Here is a 23,921-nt window from a genome sequence, read left to right as displayed (position 1 = left end):
CTCTGATTAAAATTGAGTTTAGTATTCTGGAAAGATCTCTGACTACAATGTGATAAATGAATTGGAAAGAGGGCAAATGCTTATAACAAAAATGTTTTAAAATTGATTGTGGTGATGGTTGTACAACTCTATGAATATACTAAAAGCCAGTGAATAGTACACTTTACATGGAGAATTGTGTTGTTTGTGAATTGTATCTCAATAAGGCTGTTTTTTTGTTTTTTTTTTTAAAGTTAATGCCAGGAACTAGTTAGGGGACTCTTACAGTGTTTTATGTAAGAAATTGTGGTAGTTTGGATTAGAGAGGTAAAAGCAGAGATTGAGAGTAGACAGATTCAAGAGATATTTAGAAGGCCAAATTGGCAGAATTTGGTGATGTTTTGGATAAAGGTTAAGAACAACTTCTGTGTTTATGGGTATAGTAACAGGATTAATGGTGATGCCATATGCTGGAAAAAAGGAACAATACCAGAGTCTAGTAATATGTAAACAAAATGTAATATGCCATTAGCAAGTTGGTTTACTCCAGTAATTCAAGGATATGCTAACATAAAAAATATATAACTAGGCTGGGCGTGGTGGCTCACGCCTTTAATCCCAGCACTTTGGGAGGCCAAGGTGAGAGGATTGCCTGAGCCCATGGGTTTGAGACCAGCCTGGGCAACTTTTATTTTTCTTTCTTCAACAATAAATTAACCTTAGCTTACTGGATGACTACTATTGTACATGTGGTCCATTGTTGATGAAGCAATATTATAATACTAGAAGTACCCAGGAATAAATCTAATGGAAGACGTGTAAGACTTTTAAGGAAAAATTTTTAAAACATAATTAAAGGACATTAAAAAAATAAATAAATGGAGAGTGATTTTATATTAATAAGTAGATTTAGTGTTATAGAGATGTCAGTTTTTCCCCAAGTTATTCTATAGATTCAATGTAATTCTAGTTAAAATTTCAACATACTGATTCTAAAATTTATGTGAAAGAGTAAAAGACTAAGACTAGTCCTATAGACTGCCAAAGATGTAAAGTCAAAATCCTGGAACCTATAAAGATTACCTTATGAGGAAGATGATATTTTTGGATATATGATTTAGAAGGATCTGGACATGGGGAGATTATCCTGAATTATCTGGGTTGGCCTTTAAAGTATACTTATAAGAGAGAAGCTTCACAGCAGCTTGAATGGACTTAGAGTCTGTAATACTGAGTGATTTGTCACAGAAACAAAGAACTGAGTACCACATGTTCTCACTTGTAAGCGAATCTTGGACAGTTATCATAGTATTAAAAGAAAGTGATTGACAGTAGTGAGGCACTGCCAGGAGAGGGAGAGGGGGCACACCTCATCAATAAGGATACCTGCATAATGACCATTTGTATACCTAATGCAAACTTATACCTCATATCTTTAAAATAAAAAAAAATTTTTTTAAAGAGAGAAGATGAAGGAGATATGATACACATAGGAGAGGAGAAGGCAATTGGAAGACAGAGGCAGAAATTGGAGTGATGTGGCCACAACAGAAAGCCATTAGCTACCAAAAGCTGTACAAAGCAAGGAACAGAGTATCATCCCCTAGAGCCTGTAGAGGGAGCACTCTTAATTTTGGCTCCATGAAACTGATGATAAACTTGTGACCTCCAGAACTATGGGAATCTATTTCTGTTTCTTAAGTCATCAAGTTAGTGGCTATTTGTTAAGGTAGCCACAGGAAACTTAATACAAATAGCAAGACAGAGTGAAGAAAAAAGCCTACTAGACTTCAAGACTACTAATTGCTAATTGCTGCTTATTCCAGTAGACAAAAACTGCTGGAGTATAACAGAACCCAGAAACAAACTCAAATTTATATGGGAACTTGATGAATAACTGAGGTGACATTGTATCTCATTAGGGAAATGGTGCTAGAGAAATTGGTTACCCTTATGGGAAAAATATAATTAGATTTATTTTCTTCATATTATATACAGAAATAAATTAGAGAAAAAAAATCTAAATATGAAAGTAAAATCTTTAGAAGATCATACATAGCATATATACTTATTTATTTACTTCCCAACTTTTTTGTTATGAATTTCAAACACAAAAAAGTTTAAAGGAAAAGGCAGTGAATACTAATACCTCCATGACTGCCTAGATCTAAAAATTAACATTTTAATCTTTAAAATTAAAAAAAATTGGGGGACTGAGTCATTTGAAAATGAGTTGCGACTGGGTGCAGTGGCTTAGCCTGTAATCCCAGCACTTTGGGAGGCCAAGGCGAGGAATTGCCTGAGCCTGGGGTTTGAGACCAGCCTGGGCACCTCGGTGAGACCTTGTCTCTACAATAAAATCACAAAAAGTAACTGGGCATGGTGGCGTGTGTCTGCTGTAGTTCCAGCAACTTGGAAGGCTGAGGCAGAAGGATCACCTAAGCCCAGCAGGTTGAGGCTGCGGTGACTGTGAGCGTGCCACTACACTCCAGCCTGGGTGACAAGAGTAAGACTCTAACTCAAAAAAGAAAAAAAGAAAGAAAGTGAGTTGCAAGCATCACGACTCTTAATACTTCATCTTGTATATATACATGACCTCAGTAGTAAAGGCTTTCTTAAGATATAAAAAGCAAAATATCATAAAATGAAAAATTGGGAAAATTGATTACATTAAAATTAAAAGCTTCTGCGAACCAAAAGCAAAGTGAAAAAACAAGTAAACAAATTCCATACTGGGAGAAGATATTTGCAACATGTTAACTGTTGAGGGATTGTAAGAAAAAGACAAAAACCAATAATACAAGCAAGGGATATAAACAAATAATGCATGGAAGAAGAAACTTGATTGACTAATAAATAATAAACATCTGTTCATTATAGTAAGCTTTGCTATAATGAGATATTTCATGTCCATCAGGTTGATAAAAATGAAAAAGCTGATAATATCAAATGTTAACAAGAATGTGGAACACAGGGAAATCATATATATTGTTAGATAGAGTATAGATTTGTTCATCCACTTGGGAGAATCTTTGGTAAGGTGGAACTTATGCATATTTTTTGACTCAGCAATATCCTTCCTAAGTTATATACCTACAGAAATCCTTAGACATAAGCACAAGGTGATGTGTTCAAGAATTTTTATAGCAGCATTTTAAGAATAGCAGACAAATGGGAAATAATCCATATGTTCATCAACAGGTACATGGACAAATATATTCATATGGTGGAATACCTTAGAGCAATGAACATCCAAAAATGTTAATGTAGAAATACATGAAAATGTTAGGGGTTTGCAGTTAGGTTATATTTATAGTGTCTAATTTCTTGAAGTAGATGGTATTATATCATTCTCTGTTCCTTCTAAATGTCTGAATATTTAACAGAAAAAAATCAGTGAATGGAACCATTTGAGTAGTTTAATATTCAGGGCAGTGAAGGGATTACTGGTAGAGTTAGGTTCATGAAGTAGGGAGTAGGATGAGTTCCAAAGTGGAGGTAGAAGCGTTATCTTTAAAAAGACTATAAAGGAACTGTAATTTTGGAAGACATAAAAGAATTCATTAACCATTAGCTGGATGTTTCTTTTTTCATAAACATTTTATTTTTCTTGGCTTACTAACAAGTTGAAAAGATTGTGCTGAATGCTTATAAATTTTCATGAGAAAATGTGACAATAGCACATTTGCAGTCTGGTGAAAATATAAGCTAATAATTTAGACTTATCTTCCTCTTTAGACTTAATGTCTATGGTAGACAACAAGATATGCAAGGCTAACAAAGTTGTGGGGAAAAAACTTAAGAAAAAAAAGATTTTAAAATATGATATGTTGATATATTTTATTGTGTCATGCACAGTAAAAGTGTTTTTTTCCTTCTGAAAACACTTAGGAACTTTATAAATTTCAGTTCTTTTATTTGTCTCACTTATTGTGTTTGTATTGTATAATTATTTTTGTGACTCTGCTTCATTTCCTTGCTCTTAATTGATTCATTTTTTTCTCCTCTGTAGCTGTTTTCTTCTGAGTATGAAAGATGATAGCATTGAAGGCATTTATGATACTCTAAAGCAGTGTGCATTGATCTCTAAGTCTGCTGGGGGAATTGGTGTTGCTGTGAGTAGTATTCGGGCTACTGGCAGCTACATTGCTGGAGTAAGTTTCTGTTTGACTTTTAAACAGAGGAATCAAGCCCAAAAGCAACCAGGCTTAGAGTTGAGAGGGCATAACCTAGTGTTTGGAAGACCTAGGTCTCTGTTAATTACCAGCTGGTTGTGTGACTTGGAGCAAGTCATTTACTTCTGGCTTCATTTTCATCTATCTTATTAGAGGTTTAGATTCAACTAGATGTTTTCTAGAATCCTTTTTAGGTTAGCTGATTTATTTTAAGAATAAGCCAGGCATGGTGGCTCACACCTGTAAACCTAGCACTTTGGGAGGCAGAGGCTAGAGGATTGCCTGAACCCAGGGTTTCGAGAGCAGCCTGGGCAACTTGGTGAGACCTTGTCTCTACAATAAATAAAAAAATTAGCCAGGTGTGGTGGTGTGCGCCTGTGGTTCCACTACTTGGAAGGCTAAGGCGGAAGGATTACTTGATCCCGGCAGGTTGAGGCTGCAGTAGCCATGAGTGTGCCACTGCACTCCATTCCGGCCTGAGTGACAGAGTGAGACTCCGACTCAAAAAAAAGAATTTGATGAGTCATCTTCTAATCATAGCAATTTCTGTGTTCTTGTTTTTATTCTAGAGTGTGTTTATTGCGAGAATCTCCATTTACCTTATTTATTATCCTGATGTATCCATTAATCCATTACATATAATTCTTTTTTTTTTTTGAGTTGGAGTCTCACTCTGTCGCCCAGACTGGATGCAGTGGCATGCTCCCGGCCACCGCAGCCTTGACCTGCTGGGCTGTGGTGATCCTTCCGCCTCAGCCTTCCAAGTATCTGGAACTACAGGCGCGCACTACCATGCCTGGCTAATTTTTTGATTTATTGTAGAGATGAGGTCTTGCCGAGTTGCCCAGGTGGGTCTTGAACCCACCAGCTCAGGGAATCCACTCACCTCAGCCTCCCAAAACATGGGATTACAGGCTGAGCCACCGAGCCCGGCTACATATAATTCTTATTGCAAGTTGCTTTGAATTCATTTAGGAAAAAGACATTGTAGTAGTGTTTTTGTTCCCTTTTTCTCTGCCTAAAATGTTTCTCTACATAATAACCTTTAGAAGATGTAGAGCTTAGATTTAGCCCTCCTGATTTTGGATTCTTTTGATTTGTAATTGTTATATGTCATCGTAAGTTAGGAATGCCATGAAGTACTTAGTGCTTAGCTATAATTTATTGAAAAACATTTTATTGATTTTATGTTGGGCATTATTTTTTCAAAGCAGAGGTAGAGCTGGAGAGCAGGTAAAACAATCTATACATTATTACCTAGAAGTTAGATGCTCTTCTTGATGAAAGATTGGGAGACATTGATTTGTTCACTGTTGTGCCATTTTGTTCTTTTCTTTGCTGAGATCCCTCTGACTTTTCTGTCTTGGTGTCTCTTTTAGACTAATGGCAATTCCAATGGCCTTGTACCGATGCTGAGAGTATATAACAACACAGCTCGATATGTGGATCAAGGTGGAAACAAGGTATGCTGTTACTTGAAAGTACTGGAAATCAGAACTAAAAATCTTTAACCATATATACTTATGAGATGATTCAATTATGTACAGCTTCTAACTGCTATGCTTTTTTCTTTTAAAATCAATTTGAGGAGGTATAATTTACATATTTTAAGGTACACACAAATTAAGTGTACAGTTTAATGGGTTTTGGCAAATGTATACATTTGTGTAATCACCACACCAATAAAGATGTGGAACATTTCCATCACCCCAGAATGTTTCCTCATACACCTTTGCATTCAGTCACCCCTTCACTCTTGCCCACGCATACTTTATTCCTGGCTCCAGGCAGCCACTGATCTATTCAACATTTTTTTTTTTTTAATTTTTTTGAGTTGGAGTCTCACTCTGTTGCTCAGACTGGAGTGCAGTGGCCACTCCCGGCCAGTGCAGCCTCGACCTGTTGGGCTCCGGCGATCCTTTCACCTCAGCCTTCTGAGTAGCTGGAACTACAGGCGCGCGCTACCACGCCCGGCTAATTTTTTGATTTATTGTAGAGATGAGGTCTCGCCAACTTGCTCAGGCGGGTCTTGAACCCACGGGCTCAGGCAATCCACTCACCTCAGCCTCCCAAAGGCGTGGGATTACAGGCTGAGCCACCGAGCCTGGCTCTATTCAACTTTTTTACATGATAATTTACAAAGAGTTTCTCAAGTTGTGACTTATATAAATACCTGTCTTTGAAATGTGGTTGTAATATGTGCTCTAGGTTTTTCTTTAAAAAACAACAACAAACCAACAAACTGGGACAGTAAAATTCACTTTCCCTTATTGATAGAGGGAACTGTAAAATTGAGAGAATTAGGTTGTTTACCCAGTGTTATCAACAGATAGTATGCAACTAGAGTCTGCCACTTATGACTAGGCAGGTACACTAGTCACCTGTTTATGAATTTCTCTTTGATAGACTTTGGGGACCTTGCTAAGACGGGTTACCTTTTTATTTTTATTTTTTGAGTTGGAGTCTCACTCTGTCACCCAGACTGGAGTGCAGTGGCCACTCCCGGCCACCGCAGCCTCGACCTGCTGGGCTCCGGCAATCCTTCCGCCTCATCCTTCCAAGTAGCTGGAACTACAGGCGCGTGCTACCACGCCCAGCTAATTTTTTGGTTTATTGTAGAGATGAGGTCTCGCCTGCCCAGGTGGGTCTCAAACCCACAGGCTCAGGCAATCCACTCACCTCAGCCTCCCAAAGGCACGGGATTACAGGCTGAGCCACCAAGCCCGGCATCTTTTTTACCTTTAATAAAAGCACAGATTACATTGTCCAAGTTAGAACAGCTTTCTTTGGGCTTTATGTACATGTCAAATTGTGTAAAGAGAGCTGGGCTACAACTAAAGAGAAGGTTCCATCTGTAGTTCACTGTGTCACTTTGGACAAATTAATCTTTCTGATTCCACATTTTCTTTATGTCATTTGTTTTACTTTACTCCTAGAATTATAAGAAAAGTATTACTGTATTTTTATAGTACTTTTATTTACATTATTTTATTTGATTCATTAAATGTAGTAAAGATCAAAAGATATAAAAGTACTTTGGAAAACATGAAATATCTTTGTTTTATTCTGATTCTGAAAAGAGTGATGATTTATTTACCATTAGCGTCCTGGGGCATTTGCCATGTACTTGGAACCCTGGCATTTAGACATATTTGATTTCCTTGATCTAAAGAAGAACACAGGAAAGGAAGAACAGCGTGCCAGGGATCTTTTCTTTGCCCTTTGGATTCCGGATCTCTTCATGAAACGAGTGGAGACTAATCAGGTGAGGGATAGGTTGTTTGTTATAGCAGCTTGATTCATATGAGCTTTATTTCTTCAGTCATCTTAAGTAATGTTTAGAAAGAGTCCATCTATGTGTGATACCACAGAAGGCATTCTGAACAAGTTAAAAGGTACCATTCCTGTCTTCCTGCATTTCTGTTCTCTGAAGTAGATGCTATCTGACCTAAATACTTAAAAGATTGTGTACAAACTGGCAGAAATAGATGTTTGGGCCTGAGCCTAAAGTGATTCTTTCTACATCAAATTTCCAAGAAAAGCCTATGGAAACCACCTTATTCTTGCAGTGTTTCTAATGAATTATGGTTGGTTATTTGAAGTTTCTTAAGAGTGGTATTGTTCTTTCCTTTGTAGGATTGGTCTTTGATGTGTCCAAATGAGTGTCCTGGACTGGATGAGGTTTGGGGAGAAGAATTTGAGAAGCTGTATGAAAGGTATGGGAAAAATATGAAAGTAATGTTTTAACCATGCTTTCTTTTATCTGAGGAGTTCAAATATCAAAAGTACTTAAGTCATTAGCCTTTTCCTGGGAATCTTTAGAAACATCTAGGAGAGAAAGTGATGAATAATTTGATGGGGGAGATTTGCTTCTTGATCTTCACCAAAATTGATTTGTGTTTTCTTCTTTCTTAAAACTTTAGGATATATAAATAGGTTCTTGAGTTTTTTTCATTATCATAATAAAAATTAAGGTAAAGACTAGCAGGGTTATTATTTTGCTTTGTCGTATAGTACTTTTGACCAGGTAAGTTAGGCTTTATATTGCATGTAGGAATCACGAACGAGTAGGACACACATATCTATAGTTCATTAAAATTAACATAGTATTAAGAGACTTTGATTAGTTTTTACTCCTTTTTTATTATGAAAACTGTTACTGATTTCGTAGTATGGGGACCATTTGAACAGGTCTAAAGCTGCCTGCGTTTCCTCTGTGGCTTTAGCCAGAGTAAAATGAATATTCGTGGTCCTTTTTTTCATTAGCAAAACTTATTAAAAATGTAAGAGTTTTCATAAGTTTATATTTTAGCATCTTTCTTCACATTATCTATATTAATAAAGATTTTCTTAGAGCATAAAAATTAAAATAACGTTAGCTTTGCCTTTCAGTTATGAGAAACAGGGTCGTGCCCGCAAAGTTATAAAAGCTCAGCAGCTTTGGTATGCCATCATTGAGTCTCAGACAGAGACAGGTACTCCGTACATGCTCTACAAAGATGCCTGTAATCGGAAAAGCAACCAGCAGAACATAGGAACCATCAAATGCAGCAATCTGTGTACAGAAATCATAGAGTATACCAGCAAAGATGAGGTAGGTAGAAAAATTTCTGCCTAGAGTACTAAGAAAAATCTTAGGCATTTATTGTTTGTGAATTACTTAATTTCACTTGAGATGAATGAAGGGAGCTTTCATGGTTTGTTGTTAGCAGAAAAGAATTATAATAGATTACAAAGGAAGGGAGAGGTGTAATCTGTACCAATAAATATTTTATAGTTTAAGCCATGTAGAAAAGACTGTCAGTTTTTTCTTATACACACATCATTATAATAAAATTCACTTGAGACAGCTGTGGAGGTTAAGGACAAACAAAAATGTGTTAGAATGCTTACTCAGTTTAAAGTATGTGTGAACATGCTTGTAGAGTCCTTTCAGTGAATGGAGAAACAAAACTTTAATCTCAAATATGTAAAGAGATTTCACAGAAGAGTAAGGCTAGAAATGGGAAATGGATTTTTTTTTTAAGTTTAGGGAAAAGCTTTCCATTTGGAAAGAATGGCCTGTGTGATAGATCAGAGATAGGGCTAGGTTTTATGTAGCATTGTATAAGTTTGTTTTGATAGAGCAAGGAGATTGAGGCTTAGTATATGGAGAGATGGCTATGGCTGAGGGAAGGGAGATAGAAGGAGAAGCTGACATTTTTGTGTTTGTCCTAAATTACCTTGTAGGTTTCTGACAGAAAAATAGCCTCAAAATGTAAAAATGAAAAGGATGGTTCTTGCCTCTGGTTACAGAGTATCTGGTTACAGTGGTTAGAAGCTAGCCTAAGAAGGTTGTTGCTAAGGTTACAGTTTAATTCAAAATTTATTTAGCACCAGCTTTGTATAAAACACTATATGAAGTGCTCTGAGAATTTAAATGAATTCAGTTGCTGCCCTCTGGAATCTTCTAATTTAGTTGGAAGAAATTGATAACTATTCAAGTAACTATTATGCAAAATAGATTATATTATAGAGATTAGAGTAACACTTCTTAAACAATAGTCAGATCATGTGGTTTGTCTGCACAAAACTAATCTTTGATTGGCTAACCCATGCAGAATTTTTTTTTTTATTGAACTATAACTCACATACTATAAAATTCACCCTTTTTTTTTTTGAGTTGGAGTCTCACTCTGTCACCCAGACTGGAGTGCAGTGGCCGCTCCCGTCCCCCACAGCCCCGACCTGCTGGGCTCCGGCGATCCTTCCGCCTCAGCCTTCCAAGTAGCTGGAACTACAGGCGTGCGCTACCATGCCCAGCTAATTTTTTATTTATTGTACAGATGAGGTCTCACCAAGTTGCCTAGGTGGGTCTCGAACCTGCGGGCTCAGGCAATCCATTCACCTCAGCCTCCCAAGGCACGTGATTACAGGCTGAGCCACTGAGCCCGGCCACCCATTTTAAAGTATACAATTCGGTGTGTTTTTTTTGTATATCTACTAGTCTATGCAGTCATCACCACTATTTCATTCTAGCACATTTATTAGTATATCACTCCACGTGATGAAAGAGTACCCATTAGCAGTCACTCCCTGTTCCCCTCTTCTCCCAGCCCCTGTTAACCACTAACATATTTCTCACCCTGGATTTGTGGACATTGTAGACATTTCATATGAATGGAATCATAATGTGTAGCCGCTTGTGTCAGACTTCTCTCACTTAGCATGTTCTTAAGGCTTAGCCATGTTGTAGCATGTTTCAGTTCTTCCTTTCCATCCACATTTCTTATAACGGCTCACAAGGTCCTCCACAACTGGATATCCCCACTTTATCTACTTTGCTTTCTTCTTTTGTTCACTCTGCTCCAATCCTACTAATTTCTTTTTCTTTTCTTTTTTTGGGGGGGGCAGTCTCAGTCACTCCAGGCTGGAGCGCAGTGGCACACTCAGGGCCTCTGCAGCCTTGACCTGCTGGGCTCAGGCGATCCTTCTGCCTCAGCCTGCCAAGTAACTAGGATTATAGATGTATACCACCATGGCTAAGTTTTTTGATCTTACTGTAGAGACATGGTCTTGCCAAGTTGCCCAGGCTAGTCTTGAAACCTTGGGCTCAGGCAATTCTCTAGCCTCTGCCTCTGAAAGTGCTGTGATTACAGGCGTGAGCCACCACACCCTGCCCCTACTAATTTCTTAGATATGTCAAGTGTGCTCCTGTCTCAAGATTTTTGTTATTTAACTTTGAATGTTACAGTGCTCTTTGCTACCTACAGCTAGCCTCAAGGCTTGCTTTATAACCCCTTTAGTTTTTGTTCATGTGTCTTGTTCTTAGTGAGATCTTTTTTGACAACTGTTTAAAAATGGTACCTCTTCTATATTTACCTCCAGTACTGTCTTCTTTTCTTATTTTTCTCCCTAGCATTTATCAGACTTTTATGATCTAAGCTGTATTTAAAAATGGTTATTTGACAATATGTATAGAATGTAGTAGATTTGAAAGGCATCAGGCAGTTCAGTTAAGAAACTTTCTGTAGTCCACATGAGAGAAGTTGAACTTTGTGTTGGGATAATCTTAATCAAAATGGAAAAGAAAGTTAATGCATCCAACATTATCAAGCACTTACTGTACTCCAAATGTGGTGCTAGGGCTAAAAATATAAGATATGATCTCTGCCTGAGGAAGCTAGCTGCCTGGTGTAGTGTAGTAGGGAAGTCACCTGAAGAACATTTTCACAATTCATAAATTTGGACTCTTTTCTAAGGGCTTGTCTGAATATCAGTGAAGATGAGATACACGTGTGTGTTTTAGAAGAACTTTCTGCAGTGATGGAAATGGTCTGTATCTGGTAGATCTTGAGTACTTGAAATGTGACTAGTGCATCCAAGGAACAGATTTTTAGATTTTATTTAATTTTAAATAGATAGTATGGCTACTGTATTGTACAGCACATATCTGCTGAATGATGAAATAGATATATATAAATAATTAGAGCACACTGTGATATATGTCTGGTAACAGAGCTATGTGTTATGGGGTCTTTCTTCGTCCTATTTCTTTGACTGATTCATGTTACAACTCATATGTGACTAGATATTAAAGAATAGAATCAGTGAAATTTAGAAATGGACTGATGAATGGTGTAGAAGAGGAAGTCAAAGGTAAAAATTTTAAGTTTTAATGTTTGTGAGTGTTAGAGGCTTACATGATGGTGTCATTGACATGGGGGATGAAATCAAAACTGTGATTCTTGACCTTTTTCTTTTTTTCAAATTGTATTCTAGGTTGCCGTTTGTAATTTGGCTTCTCTGGCCCTTAATATGTATGTCACATCAGAACACACATATGACTTTAAGAAGTTGGCTGAAGTCACTAAAGTCATTGTCCGCAACTTGAATAAAATTATTGATATAAATTTCTATCCTGTCCCAGAGGTATGAATAGATTTCTCTGCTTGTTGCTAATTATTGAAGTTCAAAATGGAGAGAATTTATCATGGTCTGCAAGTCATCATTTAAATGGTTGTTGTTGGAATGGTGTAAAAAAACTGAGATAAAGAGGTAGTGTGTGTTATTTGGTGCAGAATGTAGCTTTTTAAATTCAGTAATGATTTTTTTCCTTTTCTTCTCTATAGGCAATGCTATCAAATAAACGCCACCGCCCCATTGGAATTGGGGTCCAAGGTCTGGCAGATGCTTTTATCCTGATGAGGTACCCTTTTGAGAGTCCAGAGGCCCAGTTACTGAATAAGCAGATCTTTGAAACTATTTATTATGGTGCCCTGGAAGCCAGTTGTGACCTGGCCAAGGAGCATGGCCCATATGAAACCTATGAGGGCTGTCCAGTAAGCAAGGGAGTAAGTATATGGATGAAATTTCTTTTTGTCTGTGAGTACTATAGTGGGCTGAATGGTGGCCCCTGCAAATGATATATCCACATTCTAATCCCTGAAACTTGCTAATGTTTTCTATTTAGTTCTAAGATTATCTAATGTTTCGTTCTAACATTATGCTGATGTTATCTATTTGGTTCTTAATTATATTTGTAGATATAATTAAGAATCTTGAGATAAGGAGGTTGTCTTAGGTTATCCAGGTGAACCCTAAATCTAATAACAGTTATGCTACAAGAGACACAGAGAAAAAGGGAAGTAACATGACTACAGAGGCAGAGATTGGAGTAATACAGCCATAAACCCAGGGATGCTGACAGCCACTAAAACTGTAGGGGGCAAGGAACAGAATCTCTTCTAGTACATATGGTAGGAATGTGGCCCTCCCAACATGTTGATTTTGGGCTTCTGGCCTCTAGAACCATGAAAGAATAAGTTTTTATTTTAAGCTACCACATTTTTGGTAGCTTAAAACCACAGGAAACTTCGGTACCTTTGTACCGTTGTCCTCTGGAGTAGGAAGGATACTTTTCTTTTTTTTTTGAGTCGAAGTCTCACTCTGTTGCCCAGGCTGGAGTGCTCACTCATGACCACAACAGCCTCGACCTGCTGGGCTCAGGTGATCCTTCTGCCTCAGCCTTACAAGTGGCTAGAACTACAGGCATGTGCCGCTACACCCAGCTAATTTTTCTTTGTTTATTGTAGAGATGAGGTCTCATAAAATTGTCTAGGCTGGTCTCTAACTCGTGGGCCTCAGGCAGTCCTCTCACCTCTACCTCCCAAAGTGCTGGGATTATAGGTGTGAGCCACCATGCCTGGCTGGATACTCTATTTTAATCTCTTATTTAGAACTCTAGTCATTGCTAAAGTGACATAAGAGGAATGCTGCCTGTGTTAGTTTTGTTACTAAATTTAGTAAATTAAAGCAACATACATTCATTATCTCATGGTTTCCACAGGTTAGGAGTCCAGGTTTGTCATAACAGGGTCTTCTTCTCTGGGTCCCATAGGCTGTGTTCAAGGTGTCAGTAGGGGCAATGGTCTCATTTGAGGCACAGAATCCTCTTCCAGGCTTACCTGGTTGTTGGCAGAATTTATTTTCATGTAGTTCCAGAACTCATGGCCTCTTGCTTCTTTAAGGCCAGTGGGAAAGACAATCTTTCATTTCAGAAAGGGCCCAATCTGGTCTCTCTTTTGAGGACTTTCATCTGAAAGTCAGGTCCACCTAGGATAATTTTCCTTTTGTTTAACTCAAAATCAACTGATTTGCAACCTTAATTACATCTGTAGAAACCTCTCATCTTTGTAGTAATCATGAAGTGACATTCATCACATTCCCAGGTTCTGTCCACACTTGAATAGAGATTATACTTTTTTCTTTTTTTTTTTTTTTGAGTTGGAGCCTCATTCCATCGCCCAGGCTGGAGTGCAGTGCTCTTGGCCACCCAGTGTCGATCTGCTGGGCTCCAGTGATCCTTTTGCTTCAGCCTTCCAAGTATCCAGAACTATAGGCTCGTGCTACCACACCTGGCTAATTTTTGATTTATTGTAGAGACGAGGTCTCACCAAGTTGCCTAGGCTTGTCTCGAACCTGTGGGCTCAGACAATCCACTCGCCTCAGCCTCCCAAAATGCTGGGATTACAGGCTGAGTCACCAAGCTCAGCCTTGAATAGAGATTATATAAATGGTCTGTGTGCGAAGGATTGGGAATCTGGGGGGCCATCTTAGGAGTCTGCCTTCTACACTGCTTTTATTATCAGTAGGATGATTCTTTTTAACAAAAAATGTTAGTTCTGACATTTCTGTTGATTTTGGGACTGTTAGTTCTGGCATTCCTGCTAATAATAGGAAATTTAATCTGTGGTTTTAAGACAATAGCTGTTTTTAGCTAAGTACACAAATCAAGGGACAGAGCAAGGCAATGAAGAAAGATAATGTTTTTACCGCAAAAAGAAAAAAAAAAAATTATCTCAGCAGCATGCTTTCATGGGTTAGGATTTTCTGGTTTGTAGATAACGGATTAACCAGTTTTGCTAACCTGCTTCTGAATGATAGGACTACATAGAAGTTTGTCCTGAACCTTATATTTCTTACAGAGATTGACTAGAGACAGCATTTTTGGGGATATAGAGACATGGCAATTAGTCGTTTGCTTTGTTTTTTGTCATTGTTTTAAATTGCTAAAGAATGACTTGTCATAAATTTGACTTATTTATTCCTTAGTTTCTTCAGTATGATATGTGGAACGTTACTCCTACGGACCTTTGGGACTGGAAACTTCTCAAGGAGAAGATTGCAAAGTAAGTGAAGAGATGCAAAATAGCTTTGAACGTAGGCAAGAAAGTTTAGGTTCTCCTGGCTCTTTAGAAGTGAGGTATGTCATTTTAACTTCTTAAATTCATTTTTTCACCTCACCTTTTTTTTTTTGAGTTGGAGTCTCATTCTGTCGCCCAGACCGGAGTGCAGTGGCTGCTCCCGGCCACCACAGCCTCGACCTGCTGGGCTCTGGCGATCCTTCCGCCTCAACCTTCCAAGTAGCTGGAACTACAGGCTCATGCTACCACGCCCGGCTAATTTTTTGATTTATTGTAGAGATGAGGTCTCGCTGCCCAGGCGGGTCTCGAACCCGCGGGCTCAGGCAGTCCACTCACCTCAGCCTCTCAAAAGCACGGGATTGCAGGCTGAGCCACCGAGCCCTGCGCACCTCTACTTTTAAATGGGGCTAAAATGGCCTATCTCACAGAGCTACTTTTGGAGAAATATATGTATGTAACCGGGCTTGGCACAATAAAAGCTTTTCAGTATATGGTAGGAATTATTATTATTAGTTGATTTTTTTTTTGAATTGGTGTCTCACTCTCTTGCCCAGGATGAAGTGCAGTGGCACGATCATGGCTCACTGAAGCCTTGACCTCCTGGGCTCAGGTAATTTTTCTGTCTCAGCCTCCCAAGTAGCTGGGACTTCGGGCATGTGCCATCATACCTGGATAATTTAAAAATTTTTTTTAGAGACAAGGTCTCACTGTGTTGCCTAGGCTGGTCTCAAACTCCTGGCTGGGTTCAAGCAAACCTCCTCCCTCACCCCCACATGGCCTCCCAAAGTGCTGGGATTACAGGCTGGGCTTGGCCTGTTAGTTGATCTTATTTTAGGGACTTAGCACACCTACATTAGGTAATTTTCTTTTTCATTGATTGAGTCTTCATTTTTCCAAATAAGCTAGCTTTTTAAATGTTTTTTATTATTTGTTTACTGTTAACCATACTGGGCATATAAATGACTTTTGTTTGAATTGATTGTCATTGGCTGAGTTTGGGATTTTGGAAGAGCTTTTTGGAGGGTAATGCATTAAACTGTATGAAAGAAAAAATTTAAAAATGGAGTCTTGGGAGGCCTTTCAAACTAATAGGCATAAGAGATTTAAGAACAGGCAGAATGTTTTGCTGAATGAATAACAAATTTCATTTTTTATCATAATGAATTTGTCATCTTTGGGTTAATGCATATCCAAAGTGTTTAATGTTTGGAGAAGGAAATAATAGTTTTAAAGTGCTCTTTTAAATATCTATTAGCCTTAAAATTATTTTTTTACTCAAATAATATATGGTAGAAAATTTAGAAAAACATACATGTGGAAAGGGAGGAAAATGAAAATTATTCTAATACCACCACCTCCCAAAATCTGTTTGAATCTTGGTGTCTGCCATCCTTCAGACTTTTTTGTGAGTGTGTGTGAATTTACATGCAAATTCAACTTTTATAGAAATGGATCTGTACTGCCTTTTGTGTTATTTTATTTTTTTTCTCAAACTACTTTGGGTTACCTAGTTTTTTTTTTTAATATCCATGACTTTTTAAAAAATTTCAAAGTTAGTATATAAACTCAACGTTCATTATTCATAAAGTTTAAATACAGAAATAAAATAGACAGTAAAAGCCTTTCTTCATACTTCTGCCAACCACTTGTCCCATAAAACAAATAAAAAACTTTTTCTTTTTCCCAGAGGTGATCTTTGTTAATGGTGTGTGTTTTTCTTTCTTTTCTTCTTTTTTTTTTTTTTGAGTTGGGGTCTCACTCTGTTGCCCAGACTGGAGTGCAGTGGCATGCTTCTGGCCACTGCAACCTCGATCTCCTGGGCTCCAGCGATCCTTCTGCCTCAGCCTTCCAAGTAGCTGGAACTACAGGCGTGCGCTACCATGCCTGACTAATTTTTTTTTAATTTATTGTAGAGATGAGGTCTCGCCAAGTTGCCCAGGTGGGTCCCGAACCTGCGGGCTCAGGCAATCCACTCACCTCAGCCTCCCAAAGTGCGGGATTACAGGCTAAATCACAGAGCCCAGCTTGGTGTGTATTTTTAGACCTTTTTTAGTATATTTGCAAATAGATCACACGCAGAGTTTTGTCATATAAATGTGATCAAACTTGACATATTCTGAGACTACGTTTAGTGATGTTTTTTGGAGATTTTTCCCTTTTAGTACATGTAGATCTACCTAATGTTTCTGATAATTAGAGATAATTCTATAGTTTGGACATTTTATATATATATGACTTTTCACAATATTTTCTTGTCTGTAGACAGATGATGTTGCTCTTTTGCAGATAAAGTAAAGATACGGAGATAGCTCATGATTTGCTTTAATCTTTATAACTGGAAAGTGACAGTTTAAGGTTGAAAATCCAGTTGTACAGATTCCAACAGAATATGAGGCTCTGTGCTTATGTATGCACTATATGAATCCATAGGTCTGGAATGTAGGAAAGATATGTTCTTTGTGTTTTAAGAACATAATACGGGCCGGGCTTGTTGGCTCAGCCTGTAAATTCCAGCACTTTGGGAGGCTGAGGCCAGTGGAGGCCTGAGCCCATGGGTTCAAGACCAGCCTGGGTAATTTGGCGAGACTTCATCTCTACAATAAAAATAAAAAATTAGCCGGGCGTGGTAGTGCATGCTTGTATTTCTGGCTACTTGGAAGGCTGAGGAGGAAGAATCGTCTGAGCCCAGCAGGTCGATGCTGGGATGGCCATGAGTGTGCCACTGCACCCTAGCCTGGGCGACGGAGTGAGACTCCAACTTAAAAAAGAAAAGAAAAAAAAAGAACTTAATACAAAGTAAGGTTCACAAATAATTAAAGTTTATGTGAAAGGTATAGGTTATAGAAGATGTTTGCAGAGCATATATTTGTATTTAACACTTGTTTTTGTGCCTGCCTGGTCAGGAAAGAATTTTTAGAGTTGGTATCACTAGACTGGCCTTTGAAGGATGAGCCAGAGCAGTTCGAATATTTCTCAGTGTGTCAGATAGTATATTCTACCTTAAGTACTTTTTGGGCACTGAAATAGTCAAAAGATGCTAACGTTCTTCTAGGAACTTCTAATTGAAGTGGTAATAAGGGCAGTCAGTAATATACTTTGAACATAGTATTTCCCTGTTCACAGGTTAATGGGGAATTGTGATATATGTCTGATTCTGGCCATTTTCACACCATTATGTTTCCTGAAGGGGCCTAGCATGGTGATCATATAGGCACTTAGAAAAGAGTGGAGGTTGAATAAGTATATCCTGATATAGGTGGGAAGTTCTTCAACTGCTGTTCAAATGTTTCCCTGGCCAAGATAGTGTATCAAGTGCTGTGATTCCTGAGTGCCACAGTGCAAGTAGCATAAGTTATGACATGATAAAGACTGCCAATAGTAACAGTTTTGCTGATTCTGTTTGGGAATCATATTTAAGAAAGACGTGGGCTATAGCATCCATACTGAGTACTTACATCCCTGTAGGAGTTTAATTCAAAAATTAACATGGAGTTAAATGCATGTATGATGTTAACAACATCTGTATTTACTACAATAACTTAAAGTAGCTGCCCTCCTTGCAGATTTTAGCATTAGAACTGACACCTAATTATCTCCTTTTCTTTAGGTATGGTATAAGAAACAGTTTACTTATTGCCCCAATGCCTACTGCTTCAACTGCTCAGATCCTGGGGAATAATGAGTCCATTGAACCTTATACCAGCAATATCTACACTCGCAGAGTCTTGTCAGGAGAATTTCAGGTGAACAGTTCACAACCAGACCTACTAGAAGATTTTTTAAAAGCTTGATGTTGAGAGTAAATATTCAGTCATATTTAGTATGTCCCCTTTTTAGTTTAGGGTCAAAGCTTTGATAAAAAGATTAATCTGTCTCTAATACTGTTCTTTATTATTTCAGCACATAATAGACATTTAATAAATATCTATTGAAAGAATGAGTGATTGTGGGTTGAATATGAAAGTAACTTGATTGTAGAGTATACCTGATGTTTAATGTTATATAATTATAGTGATATATGCTACAATTTTAGATGTTTAGATTGGGATACTCAAGATTTGTAAAGAAGTATCATTTAAGACAGTGATTTTCAGACTTGGTTACCAGTTAGAATTTCTGGTGGGCAGGATTGGTGCTTTTTTTAAGGTTCCCGTGTAATTTTTATGTGCACGTAGGGTTGGGAACCACTAATTAAAAAAAAAATTTTTTTTAATAAAAATTTTTATTTGTGAGTTTCCACAAATGAAGTTCTATAAAGTTTGGGAAAGATACATTTCTAATTTTTTTACGTAAGTATTTATTGTATCCTTGCATTAACAAAAAATTAATTCAAATAGATTTCCTCAACTTAGACATTGTTAGTTTTTATCAAGTTTGAAGATGCCATATATTATGTTTCTTTTTTAATTAAAAATTTTTTCAGCATTATTGGGGTATAATTGATGAAAATTGTGTATATATTCAAGGTAATGCAGTGTAATGATTTGATGTATGTATATACTGTATAATGATTACCACAATATATTTTGTTTCTTAAATAGCAGATGCCAAGATCTTAAAGAAATATAGCTATTGTATGGTGGAATGGGTGTCTTGGTTTTATAAAAAATATAATTTACCAAGCAATGTAGTTTTAAATAATTCTTCAGTCACCTTACTTACTTTGAGCTTTAGACTTATGATCCTGTGTAGGCACTGTCATTGTTATTTATTTCTTCACATATTTTCTGTTTTTCCATTCAGGTTGTAAATCCTCACTTATTGAAAGATCTTACTGAGCGGGGTTTATGGAATGAAGAGATGAAAAATCAGATTATTGCATGCAATGGCTCTATCCAGGTACATAATTAAGATGAAGTATGCCCTTCAGGAGCCGAGTTAAACATTGTAGTGCTTCCTCAGTTATACCAGGCAGTGGATAGAATGGCATTTCATTGTATTCTTACAGACTCTGCTTATGTAGCTCTGTCTGCATCTGCAATGTTGTGCTGGAATTAAACACATCTTTACATAGCCCTTACCATTTTGTTTGTGCAGTAGTTCTCAAAAAATAGTAATTCTCAACTTTTCTGCTTATCAGAGTCATTTGGAGTGCTTATAAAATCCTGAAGCTTAAGTTGCGCTCCCTGCCAATTAAATAAAAATGTCAGGGAGTAGATGCCAAACATCTGTATTTTTTAAAGATTTCTTTAGTGATTCCAAAGGACATCAAAATTTGGGGACCACTGATATAAAGCCTAAAATTAGAGTCAAATATAATTTAAAAACATGGTGGAGATTGAGGACTGATAGTCCAAAAGAGAGAGTCACAAATAGTGTTTAATAATAAAATATTTACAGTGGAGAATCAAGAAGTGTCTAATTGGAGTTAGAAACTTCTGGGTAAACATTGGCCTGGTTAGCAACACAGATAAAGGAGTCCTGTGAGATTTCTCTGTTTGATCACAGAAACTATACCATTAACCAGTCTGTGTGTTTTAATACACATTACACCTACACTTGATTGATTGATAGAGTTGGAGTCTTACTCTGTTGCCCAGGCTGGAGTACAGTGGCACCATCATGGCTCACCTCAGCCATGACCTCCTGGGCTCAGGTGATCCTTCCACCTCAGCCTCCAGAGTAGCTGGGACTAAAGGTGTGTGCCACCATACCTGATTTTTTTGTGTGTGACTTTTTGTAGAGACAAAATCTTGCTTTGTTTGTCCAGATTGGTCTCGAACTTCTGGGTGTTAAGCACTCATCCTGTCTTGGCCTCCCAAAGTACTGGGATTACAAGTCTGAGCCACTATGCCTGGCCAACCCTGCACTTTAGGAAACCAGATTTATTTGGATTCTAAGTGGCGTTTGTGGAATCCAAACTTATTTAAAGAGTTTTATTTTGTTGTTTCCCTTGATCATGCCCCTATGAGAGTTACAGCCCTGAATATTTGTGTTTTCTGGAAAACTCAAGGGCCATTTATTGCTGTTTAACTGACTTTTCCTTCCTTTCTTAAATGCCTCTAGAACAATGAATGTTTTGACTATAAACTAATTTAAAAATGGATGCCTAAATCACTACCACTAGATTGGTATGTGGTTGGTTACATAGGGTTTTGCTCAACTTTTTAAGCCAGAGGTAAACAGTCTTGGCATACTTGACAGGATTCATAATTATATGTTACTGAATGGTACGGTCAGATCTGGCAGAAAGTAGAACAAAGGTCAGACTCTAGTGTCATTATTCTATTAATCGTACTGCTTTTTTTAACTGGAGTAGAATAAACATTTGGTTTCTCTTCTGTAGAGCATACCAGAAATTCCCGATGACCTGAAGCAACTTTATAAAACTGTGTGGGAAATCTCTCAGAAAATCATTATCAAGATGGGAGCTGACAGAGGTGCTTTCATTGATCAAAGCCAGTCTTTGAACATTCATATTGCTGAGCCTAATTATGGCAAACTCACTAGTATGCACTTCTATGGCTGGAAGCAGGTTGGTAGAGAAAATCAAGGATTAGTTAATTGTCAGCTTGGGATATTTTGAAATTAGAACGATTTTATGTTCTAGCTTTCTGTTAAATATCATCACCTTTTGAAAGTTCTTTAAGTTCACATTTGGTATTTTAAAATCACCCCATGGTTTTTGTACTAGATCAGGCTCTTGCTTTGGATATTCTTTTTTCTGTTAGGATTATTTACTTCTTAGGTTTAAAAATTTGGAGTTACCTATGATCCTTTCCTTCCTTAATTCTCCATGCAGTTACCCAACAAGTTGTTTTGGTTGTTCTTTTGTACTATTTCTTAAATATCTTCTTTTCTATTCTATGTCATTATTCTTTTTTTTTTTACATTTTATTTATTTATTTATTTATTTTTTTGGTGGTGGTTTCTGCTAGTGTTTTTTTTTTTTTTTTCATTAATCAGTATTTTTTATTATGGTTTTTATGCCATTATTCTTAACTAACCTCTTTGCTTCTAATATTCTGCTCCGGGCCATCTTGTGCACTGCCACCATTCCAAAAATAAAACTGCACATGTCAACCCAATATTCAAAAACAGCCATTGTCTTCTCACTTTATAATGTGAAAGCTAAATTATTTAACTAGTCATTGCTAGCTGTAAAGTCTGATGATTTTGGATTGTATTCTTATTCCCTGTTAATGTAATGGTTATATAGAATTATAAGTTTATTTTTTTATTTAACAAACACCGATTGAATACCTAGTGTGCACCAGGACTGGTGATACTGACTAGAAGATGATGATTTTTTTTTTTTGAGTTGGAGTCTCACTCTGTCGCCCAGACTGGAGTGCCTCCCGGCCACCGCAGCCTCGACCTGCTGGGCTCTGGCGATCCTTCCGCCTCAGCCTTCCAAATAGCTGGAACTACAGGCGCGTGCTACCACACCTGGCTAATTTTTTTATTTATTGTAGAGATGAGATCTCACCAAGTTGCCTAGATGGGTCTCGAACCCATGGGCTCATGCAATCCACTCACCTCAGCCTCCCAAGGCATGGGATTACAGGCTGAGCCACCGAGCCTGGCTTGAAGATGATGATCTTTATCCTTGACATTGTTATAACCTGTTATAGAGAGACACAGCCTTGCCCTTTAAATAGTTATAATTTAAGGCAGATGTATTGTCTTGGTCAAATTTGGAAGTCAGACACATAAAAATAATGACAAGAGAATAAAAGTATTTGACAAGTATTCCAAAGAGATAAGCCTGTTTTGGGGATGAAAAGAATAAGGTATAGCTGTCCTACTTCCAAAGCACTTTTGAGAGTACTTCTGGAGGAGATAGAATTCTCATTTTAAAAAATAATTTGTGACAGGAGGCGATGGTAAAAAAAAAAAAGAATTTGACCTGGTTTATGGGAATGTGTTTTAAATATTGGCCTTAAACGTCTAATATTCTCACAAAGTTTCTCCTAATAGTTGTGTTTACTTCCCTTGTAGGGTTTGAAGACTGGGATGTATTATTTAAGGACAAGACCAGCAGCTAATCCAATCCAGTTCACTCTAAATAAGGAGAAGTTAAAAGATAAAGAAAAGGTATCAAAAGAGGAAGAAGAGAAGGAGAGGAATACAGCAGCCATGGTGTGCTCTCTGGAGAATAGAGATGAATGTATGATGTGTGGATCCTAAAGAAAAGCTTAGAAGAGACCAACATATCTTGAGTACCCAAACTACTTCTTGAGCATAGATGAGTATAGACGTTTTGCTTGAGGTGGTAAGGCTTTGCTGGACTTTATTGCAGCAAAAGAAATAACTGATTTAAAGTAATTTTTCTATATAGTAATGGTATGATTTTCTTTTTTAAACTGATATATTGAGTTTTTCACCAAACTGATTTTGAAAAAAAATAAAAAACACATATTGGGAATCAAAGTAGAGAAGTTTTAGGAATGCAAAAGAAGTCACCTTGTAAATAGGAAGTGATTAAGTAAGGCTTTACCACCCATCTAGCACTGCTTTTCTCAAGGCCTCCATTTGTTAAAAGACTGATGGGTCCCTAAAAGCAAACTGTTTTGTACTGTTTTGACTGGTGGGTCCCTAAAAGCAAACTGAGTAACAACTCATGGGAAGTGCTGATAGGACCTTTATCTGGATATAATCCTGTAGGTTATTCTGAAATAAAGATTTCTAAGTGATTGTGTGAATTAATTTTATTATTTATTTTCATATAAAGGCCACATTTGAAAAAAATATATTTTCTGTTCTTTGAGAATTCAAGAAGGAAATTATATGCCTCTCCCCTTTTTATTTTTACTGTGGTAATAAATATAACATTTAATTATTATTTTACCCATTTTTAAACATACAATCCAGTAGCTATTTTAGTACATTCACATTATCTATTACCAGAATTTTTTATCATCCCAAATAGAAACTATTCATAGAAACAATAACTCCTCATTCCCCTCTTCTTAGTCCCAGATAACCTATATTTTACTTTCTGTCTCTATGAATATGCCTATTCTAGGAAACTCATGTAAATGGAATATAATATTTGCCCTTCTTTGGCTTATTTCATTTAACATAATGTTTTCACAGTTCATCTATGCTGTAGAATATCAAAATTGTTTTCCTTTTTAAG

General features: G+C 37.3%; 1 protein-coding gene across 3 annotated transcripts in view; it reads left to right on the top strand.

Annotated features, from left to right (window-relative positions):
* The window catches only part of RRM1 (ribonucleotide reductase catalytic subunit M1), a 35,999-nt gene extending 12,523 nt beyond the window's left edge, over positions 1–23,476 (top strand). For 2 of the 3 annotated variants that reach the window (XM_008074046.1, XM_021707003.1), the window contains 12 exons: positions 3,992–4,133; positions 5,534–5,617; positions 7,258–7,419; positions 7,791–7,870; positions 8,547–8,748; positions 11,916–12,065; positions 12,266–12,487; positions 14,748–14,824; positions 18,447–18,582; positions 19,583–19,678; positions 21,126–21,314; positions 22,781–23,476. In XM_008074046.1, coding sequence (XP_008072237.1) covers positions 3,992–4,133; positions 5,534–5,617; positions 7,258–7,419; positions 7,791–7,870; positions 8,547–8,748; positions 11,916–12,065; positions 12,266–12,487; positions 14,748–14,824; positions 18,447–18,582; positions 19,583–19,678; positions 21,126–21,314; positions 22,781–22,969 — 1,729 coding nt within the window. In that variant the 3' untranslated portion in view covers positions 22,970–23,476. Of the gene's footprint in view, positions 1–2,255; positions 2,267–3,991; positions 4,134–5,533; positions 5,618–7,257; positions 7,420–7,790; positions 7,871–8,546; positions 8,749–11,915; positions 12,066–12,265; positions 12,488–14,747; positions 14,825–18,446; positions 18,583–19,582; positions 19,679–21,125; positions 21,315–22,780 lie in introns of those variants that run through there. The other variant, XM_021707004.1, reaches the window with a different exon arrangement.
* The last annotated feature ends 445 nt before the right edge of the window (positions 23,477–23,921 follow it).

This window comes from Carlito syrichta, unplaced genomic scaffold (assembly GCF_000164805.1).
Source record: "Carlito syrichta isolate Samal-C Ts95f unplaced genomic scaffold, Tarsius_syrichta-2.0.1 Scaffold316283, whole genome shotgun sequence".
Lineage (NCBI taxonomy): Eukaryota > Metazoa > Chordata > Mammalia > Primates > Tarsiidae > Carlito > Carlito syrichta.
The sequence above is the reverse complement of the archived record's forward strand: the minus strand, read 5'-3'. Positions and strand labels throughout refer to the sequence as shown.